The sequence below is a fragment of the Bidens hawaiensis genome, unplaced genomic scaffold, assembly GCF_021521415.1.
Source record: "Bidens hawaiensis isolate Kalapana, Puna unplaced genomic scaffold, B.hawaiensis_p1.1 tig00028489_1, whole genome shotgun sequence".
Lineage (NCBI taxonomy): Eukaryota > Viridiplantae > Streptophyta > Magnoliopsida > Asterales > Asteraceae > Bidens > Bidens hawaiensis.
This window is the reverse complement of record NW_027494655.1, coordinates 14,029-31,322: the sequence shown is the minus strand read 5'-3', so window position 1 is coordinate 31,322 and position 17,294 is coordinate 14,029. Positions and strand designations below refer to the sequence as shown.

The window sequence follows — 17,294 nt, the reverse complement described above, 5'->3', positions numbered from 1 at the left end:
TCGACCCGAAAACGGCCTGTTTAATCCATAATTTTACACAAGTTAATTTATAAAATCAGACATACAGATAATAAAATAAAAAAAAAACCATAGATTGCAAAATTCAAATGAAATTTAAGCATCCGAGTCGATTTACATATAAATGGATTTTTGACGATTTGTTAATGCATGTTGGTGAATAGATAGAAGAACTACATCTTGGGTAATGAAATTATGGTTGAGAATTAAAAAGTGCCGTTCAAGAAAAAGAGAATTTAAGAGGAGACTGGGGAATGAAAAATAATTAAATTCTCCAGCACATTTTAAAATTATAGAGGGAATATAAAATTATTTTTAAAATATCTAAAAGTAAACGGGTTTATGGATCAACCGTTTTTACACAGGTCAACCTGAACCTGGCCCATTTTTTTAAACGGGTCGTGTTAGCCGACCCAAAAACTGTTTTTTTCGTGTTAGGTTCGGTTCGGTTCGTGTCAAGAATTGACACTCCCTACTTGCACCTAAGGGTTCAATAGACATTGTCATTTTGGCTCATAATTTATTTTAATAGTAGTTTCAGTATTTGAAGAAAATGAATATAAAGTAGGGGGCTTTTATTTAGTGAATGACGCAAACCTATTAAGTGACCAAATACCCTTTATTTGAATATGCTATCTTTTATTAATTATCTATATACCATATCATAAAACATTTAACAAAGTTTAAGAGTTTATAACGTTTGATGTATAAAATACAACAATTTATGCCTTTTAGTTTAAATAATAAAAATGTTTTAACGGGTAAAATGGTTTAAATATTAAAAGACTTTCACTTCCGATTAAATAAGAAACTTATCTATTTTTTATCCAAACCTTTAATAACCTCTAATAATTATTTAAGCACACTAAATGTATTAAAAGGATTGTAATAATTTAATTGTCGAATTTATCGATACCATCTATATACTTGCTATTAAAAAACGTGGATAGAATGGACAAGATGGTAAACTCAGGAAAAAAAATAAGACGCTATGAAATAAGACATTGCCACACCAAGCTATATAGCTTATCATATTTAGATTCCTGTAATCAATAGTGATGTGATCATATTTTAACCCCGTTGCGAAGCGCAGACGGAACACACCCACCTCTATATTTCCATCAATTTTTTTTCCTTTCTTTTCTTTCCTTGAGTCGAACTCAGGAACACATTGTTGAGGTTTTGCACGCAACTCAAAAGGGAGTCGGCTACAACACATAAGGAGGTCAAAAAATTCATTGGAGACTATTCACAAAAGGACACACACGAAATTAACAGGAGAAGGGGGCACGCCACTTTTGGAAGAAGAGAATGTTCAAGGCTCAACATCTACTCAACCAAACATCATTGTTTTCGGTTTGAATTTATTATTATCCTTATGAATTCAATTTTTCATGTTAGAATGTTAAAGAAGGAATAGAATGAGCTTAGAAATCTGAATGCCAATTTGGTTGCCAGTCACTAACATAATTCATTTCACATCTTCCATTGGTAATAAAGCTTCTTCCAAGATCCAACATGTTAATTAGGTATGAATTTAGGTCACAAATAAGATAGAAAAGATGATCATAGGAATAACCATGGCTCAATACCAGCAGTTTATGCATTTCTTGGGAAATAAAGACGGTGTAGACAAAGCGTACCAGTAGTAAACATGGTAGGTGACATCGGTAAGGAAGGTAAATGGGTTGTTGATTTAGGTGAAACTGAGCACATAATATATGATGATGCCATGCTTAAAAATAAAACAAAAAGAAAATATGAACGCACGTTACTGTACCGAATGGTGAAACCTTTCTGGTCGTATGTAGAGGGGATTACACTTTACCTAACAGAATGATGGTCAAAGATGTCCTTTATGTTCCAAATTTTAAGTGCCGTCTTTTGCCCGTTAGTACACTGTCTCAAGATTTACATTGTGCCATAACTTTCTTTCTTGATTTTTACGTTGTGCAAGGCTTATGTTCATTCTGAAGAATTATTATCTAAGTCGAACTGTCAATTACATGGAACGATATCAAAGTTCAAGGCTGTATGGGCGTACTTGTATTTTGCATCCTAACAAGGCTACCAGCAAAGGCCGTCATGATATGTAAGGTAGTCTGCAAAGAATGGTGTTGCATGATATTCACAACCGAATATGAAGAGGAATACCCACTAACTTCTTTAGTTGAAAGCACCTAAAAATTGTTAGTGGTTGGTAGGATGGGATGGAATGTTTATCCCATTGACAATGAAACGATTGCTTATGAGCCTCCTACAAGGATTGCATTCCTTATCCAACCATTCAACATGCTCATCGTAAACCTGGCACACTTGAATGGCATGTTATGCGCGTCGCTGTTAGAAACCAAGAATTGGTACTTTGGAACTCGACAATCATGGCATATAAATGACTGCTTGCAAATGATTCTCATGGCCTTTATATCCCAATCAAAGACATTTTTCGATTATACAATACCCCTTAAAATGACTACAGAGTTTTTCATGTTAGACGTAACGCGGGTTCCATTACCAGTCACATCTACTCAAGAAAAATGGTCACTTGGAGACAAATACCCTTCGACACCAAACCCAAATACACAAGAACGACTACAATTTGGTCGAATGGAACTCAATTTCAATGTGGTTTATACTTCATCATTTTGGAAAGTTGGTTTGTAATTACGCCTATTATTATTAAATTCGACACTCAAAAGGAACAGGTTACCAAGCTAACCTTCCCACCAGTTCCATCAAAGCCCATTTTTAGGATGGACTTAGGAAACATTCACAACTCCCTACATATGCTGCTAACTCTTGATGCCTGCAATGCCACCAATATCGCTTGGATCGTGGATACCAATTACCACAATGAATTACAAACGGCTCATTGTTTGCTATGAGCGGCACAACATAGCTACATGAAATTGCCAAGGTCAGCAAACATTTAGATCCTGCATAACACATGAATTAGTTTCGCATCGGCCAAGGCGTCGTGGTCAGTGAGACGGTTGTCTCGCCCGCCCTATAAGTCATTTTACATATTATGATTGTCCTATCTTTTCCTCTACATTTTATAATTGCTGAAGTAATAACATTGTCCTTTCAGATTTTTGTTTCTTTATGTGTTTCCTTGTGTTTATTTATTGTAATACATTTATTCCCTTTATAAAGGGCCCACATATATGCAAATTTTTTGCCATGCTATGGTCGGACATGTTTTTTATTTATGCTTGTATGTGTGCTTCATTGTTCGTATAAAAATTTATAAACAATAGCCACGACAAAGCAGACACACCCATGGTAATACCATGCATAATGCACCACAACTGACATAGACACAACACAAACACTAACAACAACTACATGCCTACAAAAAACGTGACCAAAGGGTTCCTATGTATTTCTTTACATGATTCTTTATAAAAATAATGGAATAAATTGTTGGTTGCATATGTAGTTTATGGGCCGAGTATGCATAGGCGGAGTATGGTTGGTATACTCGTCTACAATTCTGCAACACCAATGTCTAGCCTCCCTTATTTGGTCCCAATTATTTTCATCCCCTGATTAAATTTCAATTCGAACAACCCACCAATTAACACACATTCAATCCATTATGTCGATTAAAAATCATAAAACCTATAAACCTTCTTTATTAACAAATATTTCACAAAATGCAATGTATCCAATATATATGCATACGCCAACAACATTTTAATGCGCATCCTCATGCAAAAACAACATCCAACAAACCATATGCGCATACAACAACGCGCTCACACTGATAACCCATTACACACCACATCAAACAATACAAGCCAATACGAGACGATAATTTGTATGAACCAGCATAAAGAGGTTTTCAAAGTGTTTAACTTTTTTAGTAAACTTTATGTAATTAAAGCATTCATTGTTTTTTTATTAGTTAAATACAACATATGAAAAGATGGTATAACAACAACAACAACAACAACAAAAATAATAATAATAATAATCCACGAATAATTCTAGTGATTTGCATGGAAAAAGTTCATGAATAAATGATCATGATTATGGATGTTTTAAATGTGCATGTAATACTACAAGAGTAATGAAAAATTAAATTGTATAGAAATGATCACGGGATTGCAAAGGCAACGCAAAATATCAAAAACAAATGAAATGATAAATAAAAGACCAATTTCATTAAAGATCAAAACTGGTCGATTTCAGAAACGGATTTTGACGAATGTCACACCCTTTCCCCCACTTAAACTAAACAGCGTCCTTTATTCCCCTAAATTAATCAAAAATCTAATTTCTGTTCATCATCTTACTACCAATAATTAGATATCCATTGAGTTTGATCCTTTTGGTTTTCTTCTAAAGGATTACAAAACTCAAGTTCCTATAATGCGATGCAATAGCAATGCTGATCTTTATCACCTTCTACCGTTCATGCTTTCCGACATCAAGAAACATTCAACCTTCGCTGCTATAACTCAAGACATTTGGCATCATCGTCTCGGACACACGGGACATGATTTACTAAATAACTTGAAAACATCTAGTTCTATTTCTTATGTTAAACAAAATAAAAATCTTTGTCAATTGTGTGTTAAAGGCAAAAGAGTTAGACTACCATTTTATGATTCCAGTACTTGTACTTTTTTACCATTAGGCATTATCCATAGTGATCTATATATAGGACATCTCACATTGTTAGTGCGGTCGGTCACCATTACTATATATTATTTTTTGATGATTATACTAATATTTTGTGTACTTACCCATTATCTCACAAATCCCAAGTATTCACTATCTTTGTTAATTTCAATAAACAAATTGAAACTCAATTTTAACACAAAATCAAATCTCTTCAATGTGACAATGGCATCAAATATGTTAATGTAACATCCAACTTTTTGTTAAATAATAAATGACGGAAAGTTTTGTTATTAACTGTGTGTCGTTAAGTTAGTCGTGTGTTAAATGTTTGGATAAGGATTTGAAATGGGAATGGAGAGTGGGTGGTGGGACCCATAACCCACTATATAAACCTCACCCACCTACCATTTCACCATTTTGTCTCCCTCCCCACACACTAAAAACACACACACTTCTTCTCTCAAACACCTGGATCAAAATCCAAGCAAAAGAAAGGTGAATCTCATGTTCAACGTCATCGAGGAACAAGAAACGTTTGGAAGATCCTGCGTGTTGTCCCGATCTGAACCCAAACCCGAACCCGAAGCAAAAGGTAAGTTTCGGTTTAAATGGTTAAGTTTTATGGTTAGAATCGGCATGCAAACAGATATAATGATAGATCGGGTTGTGAGATGTAAGAAAAATATAAACTTGGTAAGTTATAACCTCTCGAGTGCACTTTGTGATAAAAAGGTGGTGTTTGGATTTTGAGAGATGGGTTCAGGATCAGGTGCATGGGGTCAGAATGTGTCGAAAGTTGGGAAAGAGTAAAAATCAGGTCCTGAGGTAGAGCCTCGAAGTAAAATGGCTTTAAAATGGTAAAAACGCTCAGTCATGCGAAGCGAAACGCTCCCATGCGAAGCGAAGCGCTCCCATGTGAAGAGAAACGAAACCTCCCATGCAAAATTGATTAGCTGTGACCCGATTAATTTTCTGATGCGTTTTTGTTAAAGGACTGTTAATGACAATAAAATTTTTCCGAGCTGACCTGGCAGCTCAACCCCAGCCAGGGGCTCTGCCCCTTGGACCCTGCTAGCGGCTGCGGCCCCTAGACCCCACTACCAGGGGCGCTGCCCCCAGACCCCCGTTAGATGAGAGTTTCATTAACTTAGATGTAGGAAGTAGTAGTAATGGATAATTGACACGCGTAATGTATTGTACAGTTAGCAGTGCTCAACTAAGGAAGGGTATTACCATTAACGGCGAGAGAAACCGACTCCAGGTGAGTTCTAGCCCCATTTCCTGGTTATGTTTTCGGGGCTGTGTGCATACTCCTATATGGCAGTTAAAATGCTTACCTTAAGTTATAGGTATATGATATGTGTATGATCGTGCATTGAATGTTATTACTATATGATGGTTATGTGAATGAATGTGTATGTAAATATTATATACAAAAGACAAGTAAAGTATGCGCTTATGATAGGGACCAAACCCTCATAATATCTGAGATGATAGGGACCAGACCCTTATAATATCTGAGATGATAGAGACCAGACCCTTATAATATCTGAGATGTTAGGGACCAGACCCTTATAATATCTGAGATGTTTAAGATAGAATAGCTTATGGTATACCTGATGTGTTGTAAAACACACGTATTTTCCGCACCTTTTATCTATGTAATATATTATATTTTATATGTTTTTACTCGTTTTAGATAGGTTTTACATACATTTATTAATCTTGTAGGTTTTGGGTAAAAGAAAGGAAGAAACCGGGACTTTTCGAGCTTTTTACGAGCCTTTTACGCATACAAGTTCAAAACAAAGCTCAAGGCCCGACCCGTATGCATCATGGAGGCCCAAGACCATATTATATTATATTATATAAAAAAAATAAAACCCTAATAAGCAAAAAGAGCTGTTGAACGGAATCAACAGCAGCACAGCAACAGCAGCAATAACAGCAGCAAACAACAGCCAACAGCAGCCCGGAACACCCAATATCCTTTCTTTCATAACATTGTTCAACAACTTTAATTCTCTTGTTTAATTGTTAACTAGTTTTGCACTTGATTGAGAGATTGAATTGTTTATGATTAGTGTTGATCTTTGGATGTTTGTTAAGATGATTGGTATGAGTTTAATGATGGTTTTATTAAGTGTTTGCTGCTGTCCAAAAATTATGCTCGGCTAATCTTGTTAGTTCTACCTAGGAATGATGATTCTTGTTAGGTTTTGATAGGTTTTATGGATTGTTTGATTGATAGACTTGAATTGTTATTGTAAAGTTTGATTTAAACATGAAATAGGTTGTGTTTAAGGGCTGGAAATTTTGGTGATTCATTGCATAAACCCCGTGTGTCGGCTGATTAGTTTTGTATTGATTGATCGGTGCATTGTTTGATTCTAGACTTTGTGTTTAGGGTTTGTTTGCGGTAGGTACCACCGTAGGGTTTTGTTGCATGATTAATTGGATTAAGTACAGCGGTTAAACACCTTTCTTGAGACCGAGAGGTGATAGAAAGTTAAGGTTGTCTCATTACCTTTGCATGCTAGAATAAGGATTGCGCGAGAGCGAGTTCGTTTCTTATCAGGTTTAGGTGTTTGAGCGACTAGTTGGTCTATTTTAGTTTAAGTTGAATTGTTCCTCTATCCTTGGTTGTGTAGTATTCATTGCCATTAGGGTCGAGTGTTGGTGAGACCGAGAGGTGATCTAGCATTAGAACACGTTAGCAATTGTTTCCCGGTTTGGTCGTTTTAGCCGATTATGAGTAGTTTAGGTTTGTTGTGTGAGACCGAGAGGTAATCCAGTGAGCCCGAGCGATCCTTAGTCGTGTCATCTTTAGGAACCGGTGTCTATATATCATTCAATCCATTAGCTTGTTAGACCTACAATTTGATTCAGACCTAGGTAGACGTTTTTCTCCATCATAAGTTAACACAGTTAGTTTTACGTTAAGTTTTCTATTTTTGGTAAGTTTTGTTAGTTAGTCCAGTTAGTTCAGTTAAGTATTTAAAAATCAACAAATCAAAAATCAATTAAATATTACTCTAAGGTAGGTCTTGTCTAGGGTTAGTGATCGTTAGCGTCTTACGTGTCCACGTGTTCGATACTCGGACTTCCTAGGTCTATTTCACTTGCGATCGGTACACTTGCCGGTTGTGTGTGGTTTTAGGATTTTCGTTTTAATATTAAAGCTTAGTTGTGAGGGTCATATTTATAGGGTTATTAGACACACATCAATACCATAGGGTTTTATGAAAGAAAGTATATAAGTACGTATGCATGTATATAAAGTATGTGTGAAAGAAGTAATAGCAAAGTAAGGTATGAATACGTATCTTCGGACGCGTATGAGTAAGGATAAGAATGTATTGTATGTTAAATTGATTAACTAGAATTCACTCAGTGTAGCTGACTTTTAGTATGCACGCAGGCAGATAGGTTGAGGCAGCTGGTTTGAGGCGGGACACATGGCATGAGCTAAAGAGACTGGCATCTATGAAGAAGTGTCAAGACTATTTTATGTTATGTTATGAAAAGACACTTTGTATGTTATGACAAAAATGAATGTTTGTAATGTGATGTTGAAGTTTTAAATTATTTCGCGAAAGTTTAAATTAACTCTGATGTTAGAATTGTGTTTATGAGTAAATCCAACACCAAAGTAGGGTTACCGGGAACGGGGCCTTACAGTTAATAACACATTCAAACACTTTTGTGCTTAAAATGGCATGTTATTCCATTTGTCGTGTCAACATACGTCATCCCGACATGACAAGGCAGAACACAAAATCCACTCCATCAATAATATCATGCACACCCTCTTAACCCATGCTTCCCTCCCTCCTAACCTATGGCACCATGCCCTCAACATGGCAACCTACATTCTCAACATTCTACCTAGTAAACTTCATAAATTTCAAACTCCTACTCGCATTCTCTACAACCGTTCACTTGTTTATGATCATCTACATGTCTTCGGATGCCTATGTTATCCAATAATACCCTCTACTAACCTTTATAAACTCGATAACTGTTCCACCCCATGTGTCTTTCTTGAATACCCATCAAATCACCGCATGTATAAAATGTCTAAATCTTCACACCAATCAAATCCTTTTATCTTGGCATAGTATTTTTAATGAAGTTGAATAGTTATTAACCCCTCGATTCGATGTTAAAGCGTTGTTAAAAAATAATTATTAAAAAAAAAGAATCTAAATATGATTTGCAGTGTACTTTGCTTTATTTAGCTTTTGTATCACTTTCCTTTGTAAATGGTCAAAGGTAAGTTAATTGACATTTTAATTATGCATCCTGTTGTGCATCTACAATAGCCGACAAACTACACTTTAGTTGCTTTTGAGGCATTGCTAAAGGAGATAGTACATATATACACCACTGCCTATGTTTTAAATACGCCTTCAGTTCATGACTTGTCAAAGTTTTGATAATGATTTTTCATCCACCTAGGCCGTGTTTAATTCTTATTATTTTAATCCGTGTGGTGTATGATACTTTTTTGGCTTCTAAGGTTCAAAGCTTCATTTTTAGTAGGTTTGACATTAATATTCAAAAGAGGTTGTGACGTAGCTTATTGCTCGTTAACTTGTCGCTTTTTGTAATCGTTTTGAGTTTAACGAGTAAAAAAGTTGATGTTTTTAGGTTAAAAAGAAATTCTTAACTGACTACATGAAATTATTTCCATTATAAATTTAACCTATAGAGTATAGAAAATAGACATTCTGTCAAATAAATAAAAGTTGTTTAAAAAAAATATATAAACATTTTTTCATTAATTCTATATTTTTTTTTAAGTATCAGGGAGCAACCATCTTCTCAAATTGTTACTTTGTGTCCTTAAAAGCATCGAAACAATACTATTGTCGGAACGATGGACACATAGTAAAGGTTGTTAGGTAGAGATCACTGTCTCATTGGATACTCGACAAGGTGACGACCCCTTTAGTACCATCACAAAGGACACCACGTTACATGAAAATCATACCTTAATTTCCAGTATAACGATCATCTCTCAGTTGTATGGATTCTTCCATCCTTTCATATAAAGCTCTATATAGCCTATGCATCAAACACAAATAATTCTTGTGTTGTGTCTTGATCATGGGTAAAATCCCCATTGCCCCGTAATGCTATCTTTTGTGTTTTCGGGTTAAATGCTTAAGCATAGCCAATAGCTTTCAACACAACAAGAAGTTGTGTCTATGTGTTAACTTTAAAGTGTAGGAGACAGTCTTAATTGGTGAAAAACATAAAGGTATTAATGCGTCAACTAAAATACATACACTTTGTTGCTAACTTAATTACATGACTTTTAATAAAAGGTTCATTCAAAATTCAAGTTTCGGAATTTGATAAAACATATTAAGCATTTTAATTTAGTATTTATCATTTCGTGAGTAAAATAAAAAATTAAAGATACCCAATGAATAAAAGGGCTGTCTTTTTATTGTCCCATTTTAGTGGATCATTTTAACCGTAAAGAATCCAAGAGGATAATATTCATAATACTGCATAAAAAGGACTCGTTGTGGCCACTATAAGTTCTTAGTCATGCCGTATCGTTTGACAAATGCACCAGCAATATCTCTGAACCTCATGAATAGGGTCTAGACGACTTATTTACATAAGTTTGTGATTGTGTTAATCTATGACATTCTTATATATCCACAAACTAAAGACAACCATGAATATCATTTAACTAAACAACCTTTGATAAAAGGTTAAGGCTCAACAAAATTCAAGATTTGAAATTTCATCAACGTATTAAGCCTATTAATTTAACATTTTCATAATCTAGTGAGCAAATTATATAAAAAAAAAATACTAGTCAATCAAAAAAGGGCTATCTTTTGATCGACCCATTTTATGTGGATCATTTTAACCGTAAAGAAAATTCCAAAATTCACTAGCCGAACATCAAGACACAAATTTAAATGCTACATTACATTTACAAACTTTGAATATTCATTAATGTGCTTTTAAGAATAATTCTTTACAAAAGCGTCCAATACCTTTAACCAAAAATGGGCATTAAAAAAGATATATATATTTTTAAATAAAGGTATCCTTTTTTTTTTTTTTTCATTTTGAGTAACGTTAAAACTATCATTAATATTCGAGTGAACTTATTTAAGACTATATGTCAACCGTTTATATTGATTTTAACAATTCAAACCTGAATATAAAGTATAAACCGTCACCGCATTCGAATATACCAAAAGACCAATTGCAAAAATTGTGGTGCATAGACATGCTGTTACAAACCAATCAACATAACTCAACTAAAAAGAGTTAAAAAACTACTAATTTTTGAGTTGACCCTAAGAAACAGAACGAACTTTTGAGTTTTAACACTGAACAAATCTAAATACTACCTTACATAAACAGAAATTAAATATTCATAAATTTACTCAAGAATAATTCTTTGAACAAAAAGTCCAATAGCTTTAGCTAAAAACGTTCATTAAAATATTAAAGCATCTAATAAGTTTGTTATTGTCAAAGCTGTCAACGATATAATAATAATAATAATAATAATAATAATAATAAGTTTGTTATTCATCACATCAGTATGTATTCGTCTTTCGATTTCGAAAAAACCTTTATCTAAGGGTAACGTTCGTGAACACTCACCCGAAGGCACGACAAAGCAGTGCGATAAAACTTGTTTACTTCAAGGATCCAACTAGTCAACGACACCTACTCGCCTAGTCTTCCATCATCACCCGCTACCACATAAAGTAAACAATGATAACAGAAATCAAACACATGTCACATGAAACATAAAGTCTCTCTTACCACTCTACCACCAGACTTTTTTTTATAACTTTCATGTATCTAGACAATCACACTCTCAAAATCTAGAGAGTCTCGTTGTCTCACTATAGCAAGACTATGTTGGCTTCAGAATGTGACTTGGGCGTTCCCACCGGAAGCCATACCGCCCATCGTCACCTGACAGTTGTTATGGCACAACAATAACAGAACTCTCTGGCGTAACACACGATAAAAGTGAAACCGGATGAGTTTGGGTTTCAAACTAACCTCCTTCATTGTCAATTTCGATCCAAAATGTCACTAAATAAGAATCAAACTTAAGTGTAAAAATATCAAAATCTCCTACCACCAGACACAAAGCAAGATACTCTACCGCCTGCTCATTGACGAAATAATAATAATAATAATAATAATAATAATAATAATAATAATAATCTGTCTCTTTCTGAACGTAACTGTTGCTACGATCGGCCGTTGAATCCCTGTCTCCTTCATCTAAACCCTAATTAACTTCTTCTTCTGCTTACTAATCACTCTTCATATTCAATCAATGAATCACACGCAGAGTCCGTTCTCTTCTTCCGACGACGACGCCGCCACCATGGCCACCGCACAGCAGGTTATTATTATTATTAGTTAGTTACGCATTGTTATATCATGATCGTAGCCTTAGTTAACTTCATTTTATTAATTATTAGTTATTAATTATTAATCGCATACATATATGATCAATTTTAAGCGTGTTCGCATACATATATGATCAATTGAACGAGTGAATGAAATATGTCAAGCTATTTGCACTAATAATCACTGTCAGTTTGATACATATGATCGGTTTTAAGTAGATTCACAGTGTTGATCCGTTTGATTTTGTTGCTGTGGTTGAAATCGGCAGCGGTTTTGATGAATCGAGCGAGTGATTTGTGATTTTGTAGTTTTGTTTAGCGTAAATTGAATCAATAATCGAAATATGATTTCGGATGTTTTGGACTTGTGATCAGTTTGGATATGTATGATTGATTTTAAGCGTGTTTGAAGTGTTGATTTATTTGAGTTTATTGTTGCGGTTGAAACTGCTAGTGGTTTTGATGAATCGAGCCAAGGTGTTTACTGTTTAGTGATATGTGACTGTGTAGTATTGTTTAACCAACTGAATAAGTGATTAAAATATGTTAATAATCACTATTAGTTGATATATATGATCAACTTTAAGTATATTCGAGTGAAAATGTTCGATAATTATGTGAAAAAGTTCAGTTGATTAGTTTGATTTTGTTGTTTTGGTTTGTGATTGTTTGTTACTTGTTAAACCTTCTATTTAAATAATTTGTTGTTTAATTTTGTGATTAGTTACTTATTGTTATATTGTGATCGCAGCCTCAGTTAACTTCTATTTGTTAATCGCATACATATATGATCGGTGTTAAGCGTGTTCGAAGTGTTGATCTGTTTGATTTTGTTGTAGCAGTTGAAATTGCTAATGAGTTTTGTGGATGTTGTGATTTTGTTGTTTTGATTTGAGATTGTGTAGTTTTGTTTAACGTAAATTAGTAAATTGAATGAGTGATTTAAATATGTCAGTTTGAGTTTGTTAAACTTTCTACTTCAATAATTTGTTGTTGTTTTTGGTAATTAGTTAGTTATGCATTGTTATTGTGATCGTAGCCTCAGTTAACTTCATTTTGTTAATCACATACATATATGATTGGCTTTAAGCTTGTTCGAAGCATTGATTTGTTTGAGTTTGTTGTTGCGGTTCAAATTGCTAGCAGTTTTGATGAATCGAACGAGTGATTTGTGTTTTTGTAGTTTTGTTTAGCATAGTTTGAATGAATGTTTAGAATCTGTCAAGTGAGTGAACTAATTTGCTTTAATAATCACTAGCAGTTGATACATATGATCAGTTTTAAGTGTATTCGAAGCTTTGATCCATTTAATTTTGTTGTTTTGGTTGAAATTGCTAGCGATTTCGATGAATCCAGCAAAGGAATTTTGTGAATGTTGCTAACACGATTGAATGTTGCTAATTCGATGGTGATTTATGATTGTGTAGTTTTGTTTGACCTAAACTGAATGAATGGTTAAAATCTGTCAAGTGATTGAACTAATTTACCCTAGTAGTCAATATAAACTTAAACTGATATTTATGATCAGTTTTAAGTGTATTCAGAGTGTTGATTCGTCTGATTTTGTTGTTTTGGTTGAAATTGCTTTTGATGAAGCGAGCGAAGGAATTCTGTGAATGTTGCTAATCTGATGGTAATTTTTTATTGTGTGGTTTTGTTTAACCAAAGTTGAATGAATAATGAAAATATGTCAAGTGAATGAACTAATTTGCCCTAATGAACTAATTTTCTCTAGGTTTTTGGATATTATGATTGTAACCTTCGTAAACTTCAACTTGTTAATTGGATACAAATTATCACTTTTAAGTATATTCAAGTGAAAATGTTTGATAATTATGTGCAAAAGTTCGCGTTGATCCGTTTGATTTTGTTCTGATTTGTGACTGTGTAGTTTTTTTTAACCTAAAGTGAATGAATAATCAAATTATGTCGAGTGAATGAACAATCAAAATCTGTCGAGTGAATATCTATATGAATCAGAAACTGCTACATATGATGAATATCACTGTGTTATATTTGATCTAATTTTGAGATGGCATCGAATGGCAGAGTGGAGGAAGAAGCCACATAAGTGGAGAAAGTGGCAACTCAGCATCTCTGGGGCCAACTTTTAGTGGTTCACGCCACTGGCGCGATGTGTTCTGGCTCGGTGTTTTTCTTCTGCATTTGATTTTAATAGGTCTAGCTCTAGGGGTGTTTGGACTAAATAGGTTTAGGAAGAAAGACAGGCTTAACATAGATCAGTTCACAAACAGGATTTCTGAGAATCAAGCCGGCTTAACTGAAGACTACTGGCCATTATATGCAATTGCCGGTGCCATTAGTACAGTTATCGGTTGGATTTGGTTATTATTACTTGGTTCACGTGCAAACCAGATGATGAAAGTATCTGTTCATTTGTTAACCACTTACCTCGCGGTTCTTAGTGTTTTTTGCTTTTGGGGAAAATTGTTTTTCTGGGGTGTTGCTTTTGCTATCGGCTCGGGTTTGCAGTTCTTGTACATTATATCAGTCATGGACAGGCTTCCATTTACAATGTTGATGCTGCAAAGAGCTGTGAAGCTGGTATGGAAGCTTCCGGAAGTGATGCGAGTCGCGTGTGCGTTTATGTTTGTCATGCTTATATGGCTAGCATTGTGGACGTTTGGTGCAGCTGGTGTGGTGGCTTCAAGCATCGGTGATGGTGGACGATGGTGGCTACTTGTGGTGAGGTGGCGTGCTTTGCTTTTGGTTATATATATTTTGGTAATATTTATATAATTTTGTACCATGTTAAATTTTGTACAAAATGCAGGTGTTCTCGGTGAGCTTATTTTGGACCGGTGCGGTTCTTTGTAACACGGTTCATGTTATAGTTTCGGGTATGGTGTTTCTTGTACTTATTCATGGCGGTCGTGAGGCGGCAACGATGCCGAGGAACCCACTGCTTCAATCGTTACGGTATGCGGTAACTACTTCTTTTGGAAGTATTTGTTACGGGTCTCTTTTTACAGCTGCTATTCGTACACTACGCTGGGAGGTAATTAAGTAATTTAACTGTTTTTAAACAAATGACATGTGTTTTGTTGTTGAAGTTTGATTTGTGTTTCAGATTAGAGGATTCAGGTCAAAAATTGGCAATAATGAATGTCTTCTTTGCTGCGCGGATTTTCTTTTTCATCTAGTTGAGACCCTCGTTCGGTTCTTTAACAAATATGCATATGTTCAGGTTCCTGGTTTTGTTAATTAAAGCTTTATTATTGTATTTATTATATATATATAAATAAGTAACTAAAACTCAGGCTTTTAAATGAACCGAACGAACAAGAACAGAGAATGTTCGTATTCGTAAGATTAAATTTAACTGAATAAAATGATCAAACACGGACACTTAAACGAACATGGTTTTCTTGTTCGTGTTCGTTCGTTTAAGAAATGACCTGTTTGTGTTTGTTTATGTTCGTAAACGAACGGTTCATGAACGAACAAATTTGAACATTGATGAACAAGTATAACTGAGCAATCACTACCTAAAAGTAATTTAAACAAAGTGTGTTGGGCCAAAAAAGTTATAAAACTAGACTTAACTGTAATGGGTCTAAAAATTAATGAACGCAAGCTAACTAACTTAAGCAAACATAAAAGAACATAAACTAGCAAACATAATGAACGAACGCAACCGAATATAAATGAAAGTATGAAATAATGTAAACAAACATTCACGAACAAGGCATGTGTTCATGTTCGTTCATTTAACTAAACGAACAAATTGCTTTGTTCATGTCTGTTTGTTTATGAATAAATGATCTTCCGGATGAACGGTTCACAGAATGTTCGGCTCGTTTACAGGCCTAACTAAATATTGTATATTGTTTATTTAGATTGCGGTTTATGGGAAAAGCTTTAACCACTCAGCACGAGACGCTTGGGAGTTGTTTCAATCTACCGGGGTGGAAGCACTTATTGGTTATGATTGTTCGGGTGCGGTTCTACTCATGGGTACGATTTTGGGCGGGCTAATCACCGGAACATGTGCTGTTATTTTAACAAGAGTTAAGCATTCAGACAGAGAAATGATGATGGGGTCAACTGCCATCTTAATGGGCATGGTTTTGGTAATTATTAATATATATATAAACTTTTTGTATACTTTTTAAGTTATAATTCTTAAAAATAATGGTGATTATAGGTTGGATTGGCGATGGTGGTGGTCGAAAGTGCGGTCACCTCAATATACATATGTTATGCTGAAGATCCACTGTTAATACACAGGTGGGACCCGGAGTTTTTTAACCAGATATCCGAGACATTACACCAACGTTTACAACATAGAAGCTCAAGGGTTCGGGACGGATTGGGTCAACATCAACTTCCTGACCACTTACAAGACACAATAACGGTTTGATCTTATTTTGTTTCGGTTTTCTGCAAATGCAATGCTTGTAATGTTTTGTGTCGGGTCCAATCCCGCCTAACCCGACAAATCGTTTTGTCTAAATTATTATCCATTTATCAATGATGTGCATCAATCGAAAAAACGGACTACTAAATCAGATCTATATCTTTGACCTGTTGACCTTTTAACCTGTTGACAAAATATATTCCTAGTAAATATTCACCCATGAATCTTTTATCCCGCCGAGGAATCTATTCTTCCTTCACTCTTATTCTTTCTCGATTTATGATGTCGTTTTCTTCTCGGCTTAGTGGCGCCCGCCACACGCGGTATGAACACACCGGTTCCACTGCCTCTGTTACTTGCCCACAAATCGCTTCTTCCACCGTCCAACCACCCAAAGTACTTACGAGACATCAAATGTAAACCGCCACCAACCGGTCTCGGTCCATATTCCGTTGCAACATTTCTAGCTGTAGGTGCATGTGTTACATCGTCTTCGTCCATAAGAAGCAGTATCTGGCTCGTAAGATGCGCGTAAAAGGCCGTATCGTCGGCATCTGGTGTGTTTAAGCTCATATTTGTGTGAGAGATTGAATGTATAGGATTATGGACAATAGATGATTGGGTGAGTATTTATAGGGTGAAGAATGAGCCAGCTATTGGAGATAAAGACGAGGTCAATTTGTTGATGTATTTAATGTTTGAATTTAGCCAAAAGTGTCAACTGGCCTACTTGACAATTGGTGGGTTGTGGACTGTAATTTACCACAAAAAAATAAAGGAGTTTAGTTCCGGGAAGAAAGGAACATGTGAATGTGAATGTGAATGTGAATGTGAATGTGAATGTGAAT

The 17,294-nt window shown here is 35.0% G+C and overlaps 1 protein-coding gene across 1 annotated transcript; it reads left to right on the top strand.

Moving 5' to 3' along the window:
- Positions 1–11,901: 11,901 nt before the first annotated feature.
- LOC143577190 (uncharacterized) lies at positions 11,902–16,502 on the top strand. Its single transcript, XM_077061095.1, has 6 exons — positions 11,902–12,058; positions 14,115–14,771; positions 14,860–15,084; positions 15,157–15,273; positions 15,926–16,159; positions 16,234–16,502. Exons 1-6 carry the CDS (start codon positions 11,990–11,992, stop codon positions 16,447–16,449), a joined length of 1,518 nt encoding a protein of 505 aa, XP_076917210.1. The 5' UTR covers positions 11,902–11,989; the 3' UTR covers positions 16,450–16,502.
- The last annotated feature ends 792 nt before the right edge of the window (positions 16,503–17,294 follow it).

What these genes read in the sequence shown, in the direction of transcription:
- LOC143577190 (XM_077061095.1), top strand. Translation starts at nt 11,990, where the DNA reads ATGAATCACACGCAGAGTCCGTTCTCTTCTTCCGACGACGACGCCGCC. An exon ending in CCATGGCCACCGCACAGCAG is followed by an intron (nt 12,059 to 14,114) that starts GTTATTATTATT and finishes ATCGAATGGCAG; the next exon opens with AGTGGAGGAAGAAGCCACAT. An exon ending in TTCGTACACTACGCTGGGAG is followed by an intron (nt 15,085 to 15,156) that starts GTAATTAAGTAA and finishes TTTGTGTTTCAG; the next exon opens with ATTAGAGGATTCAGGTCAAA.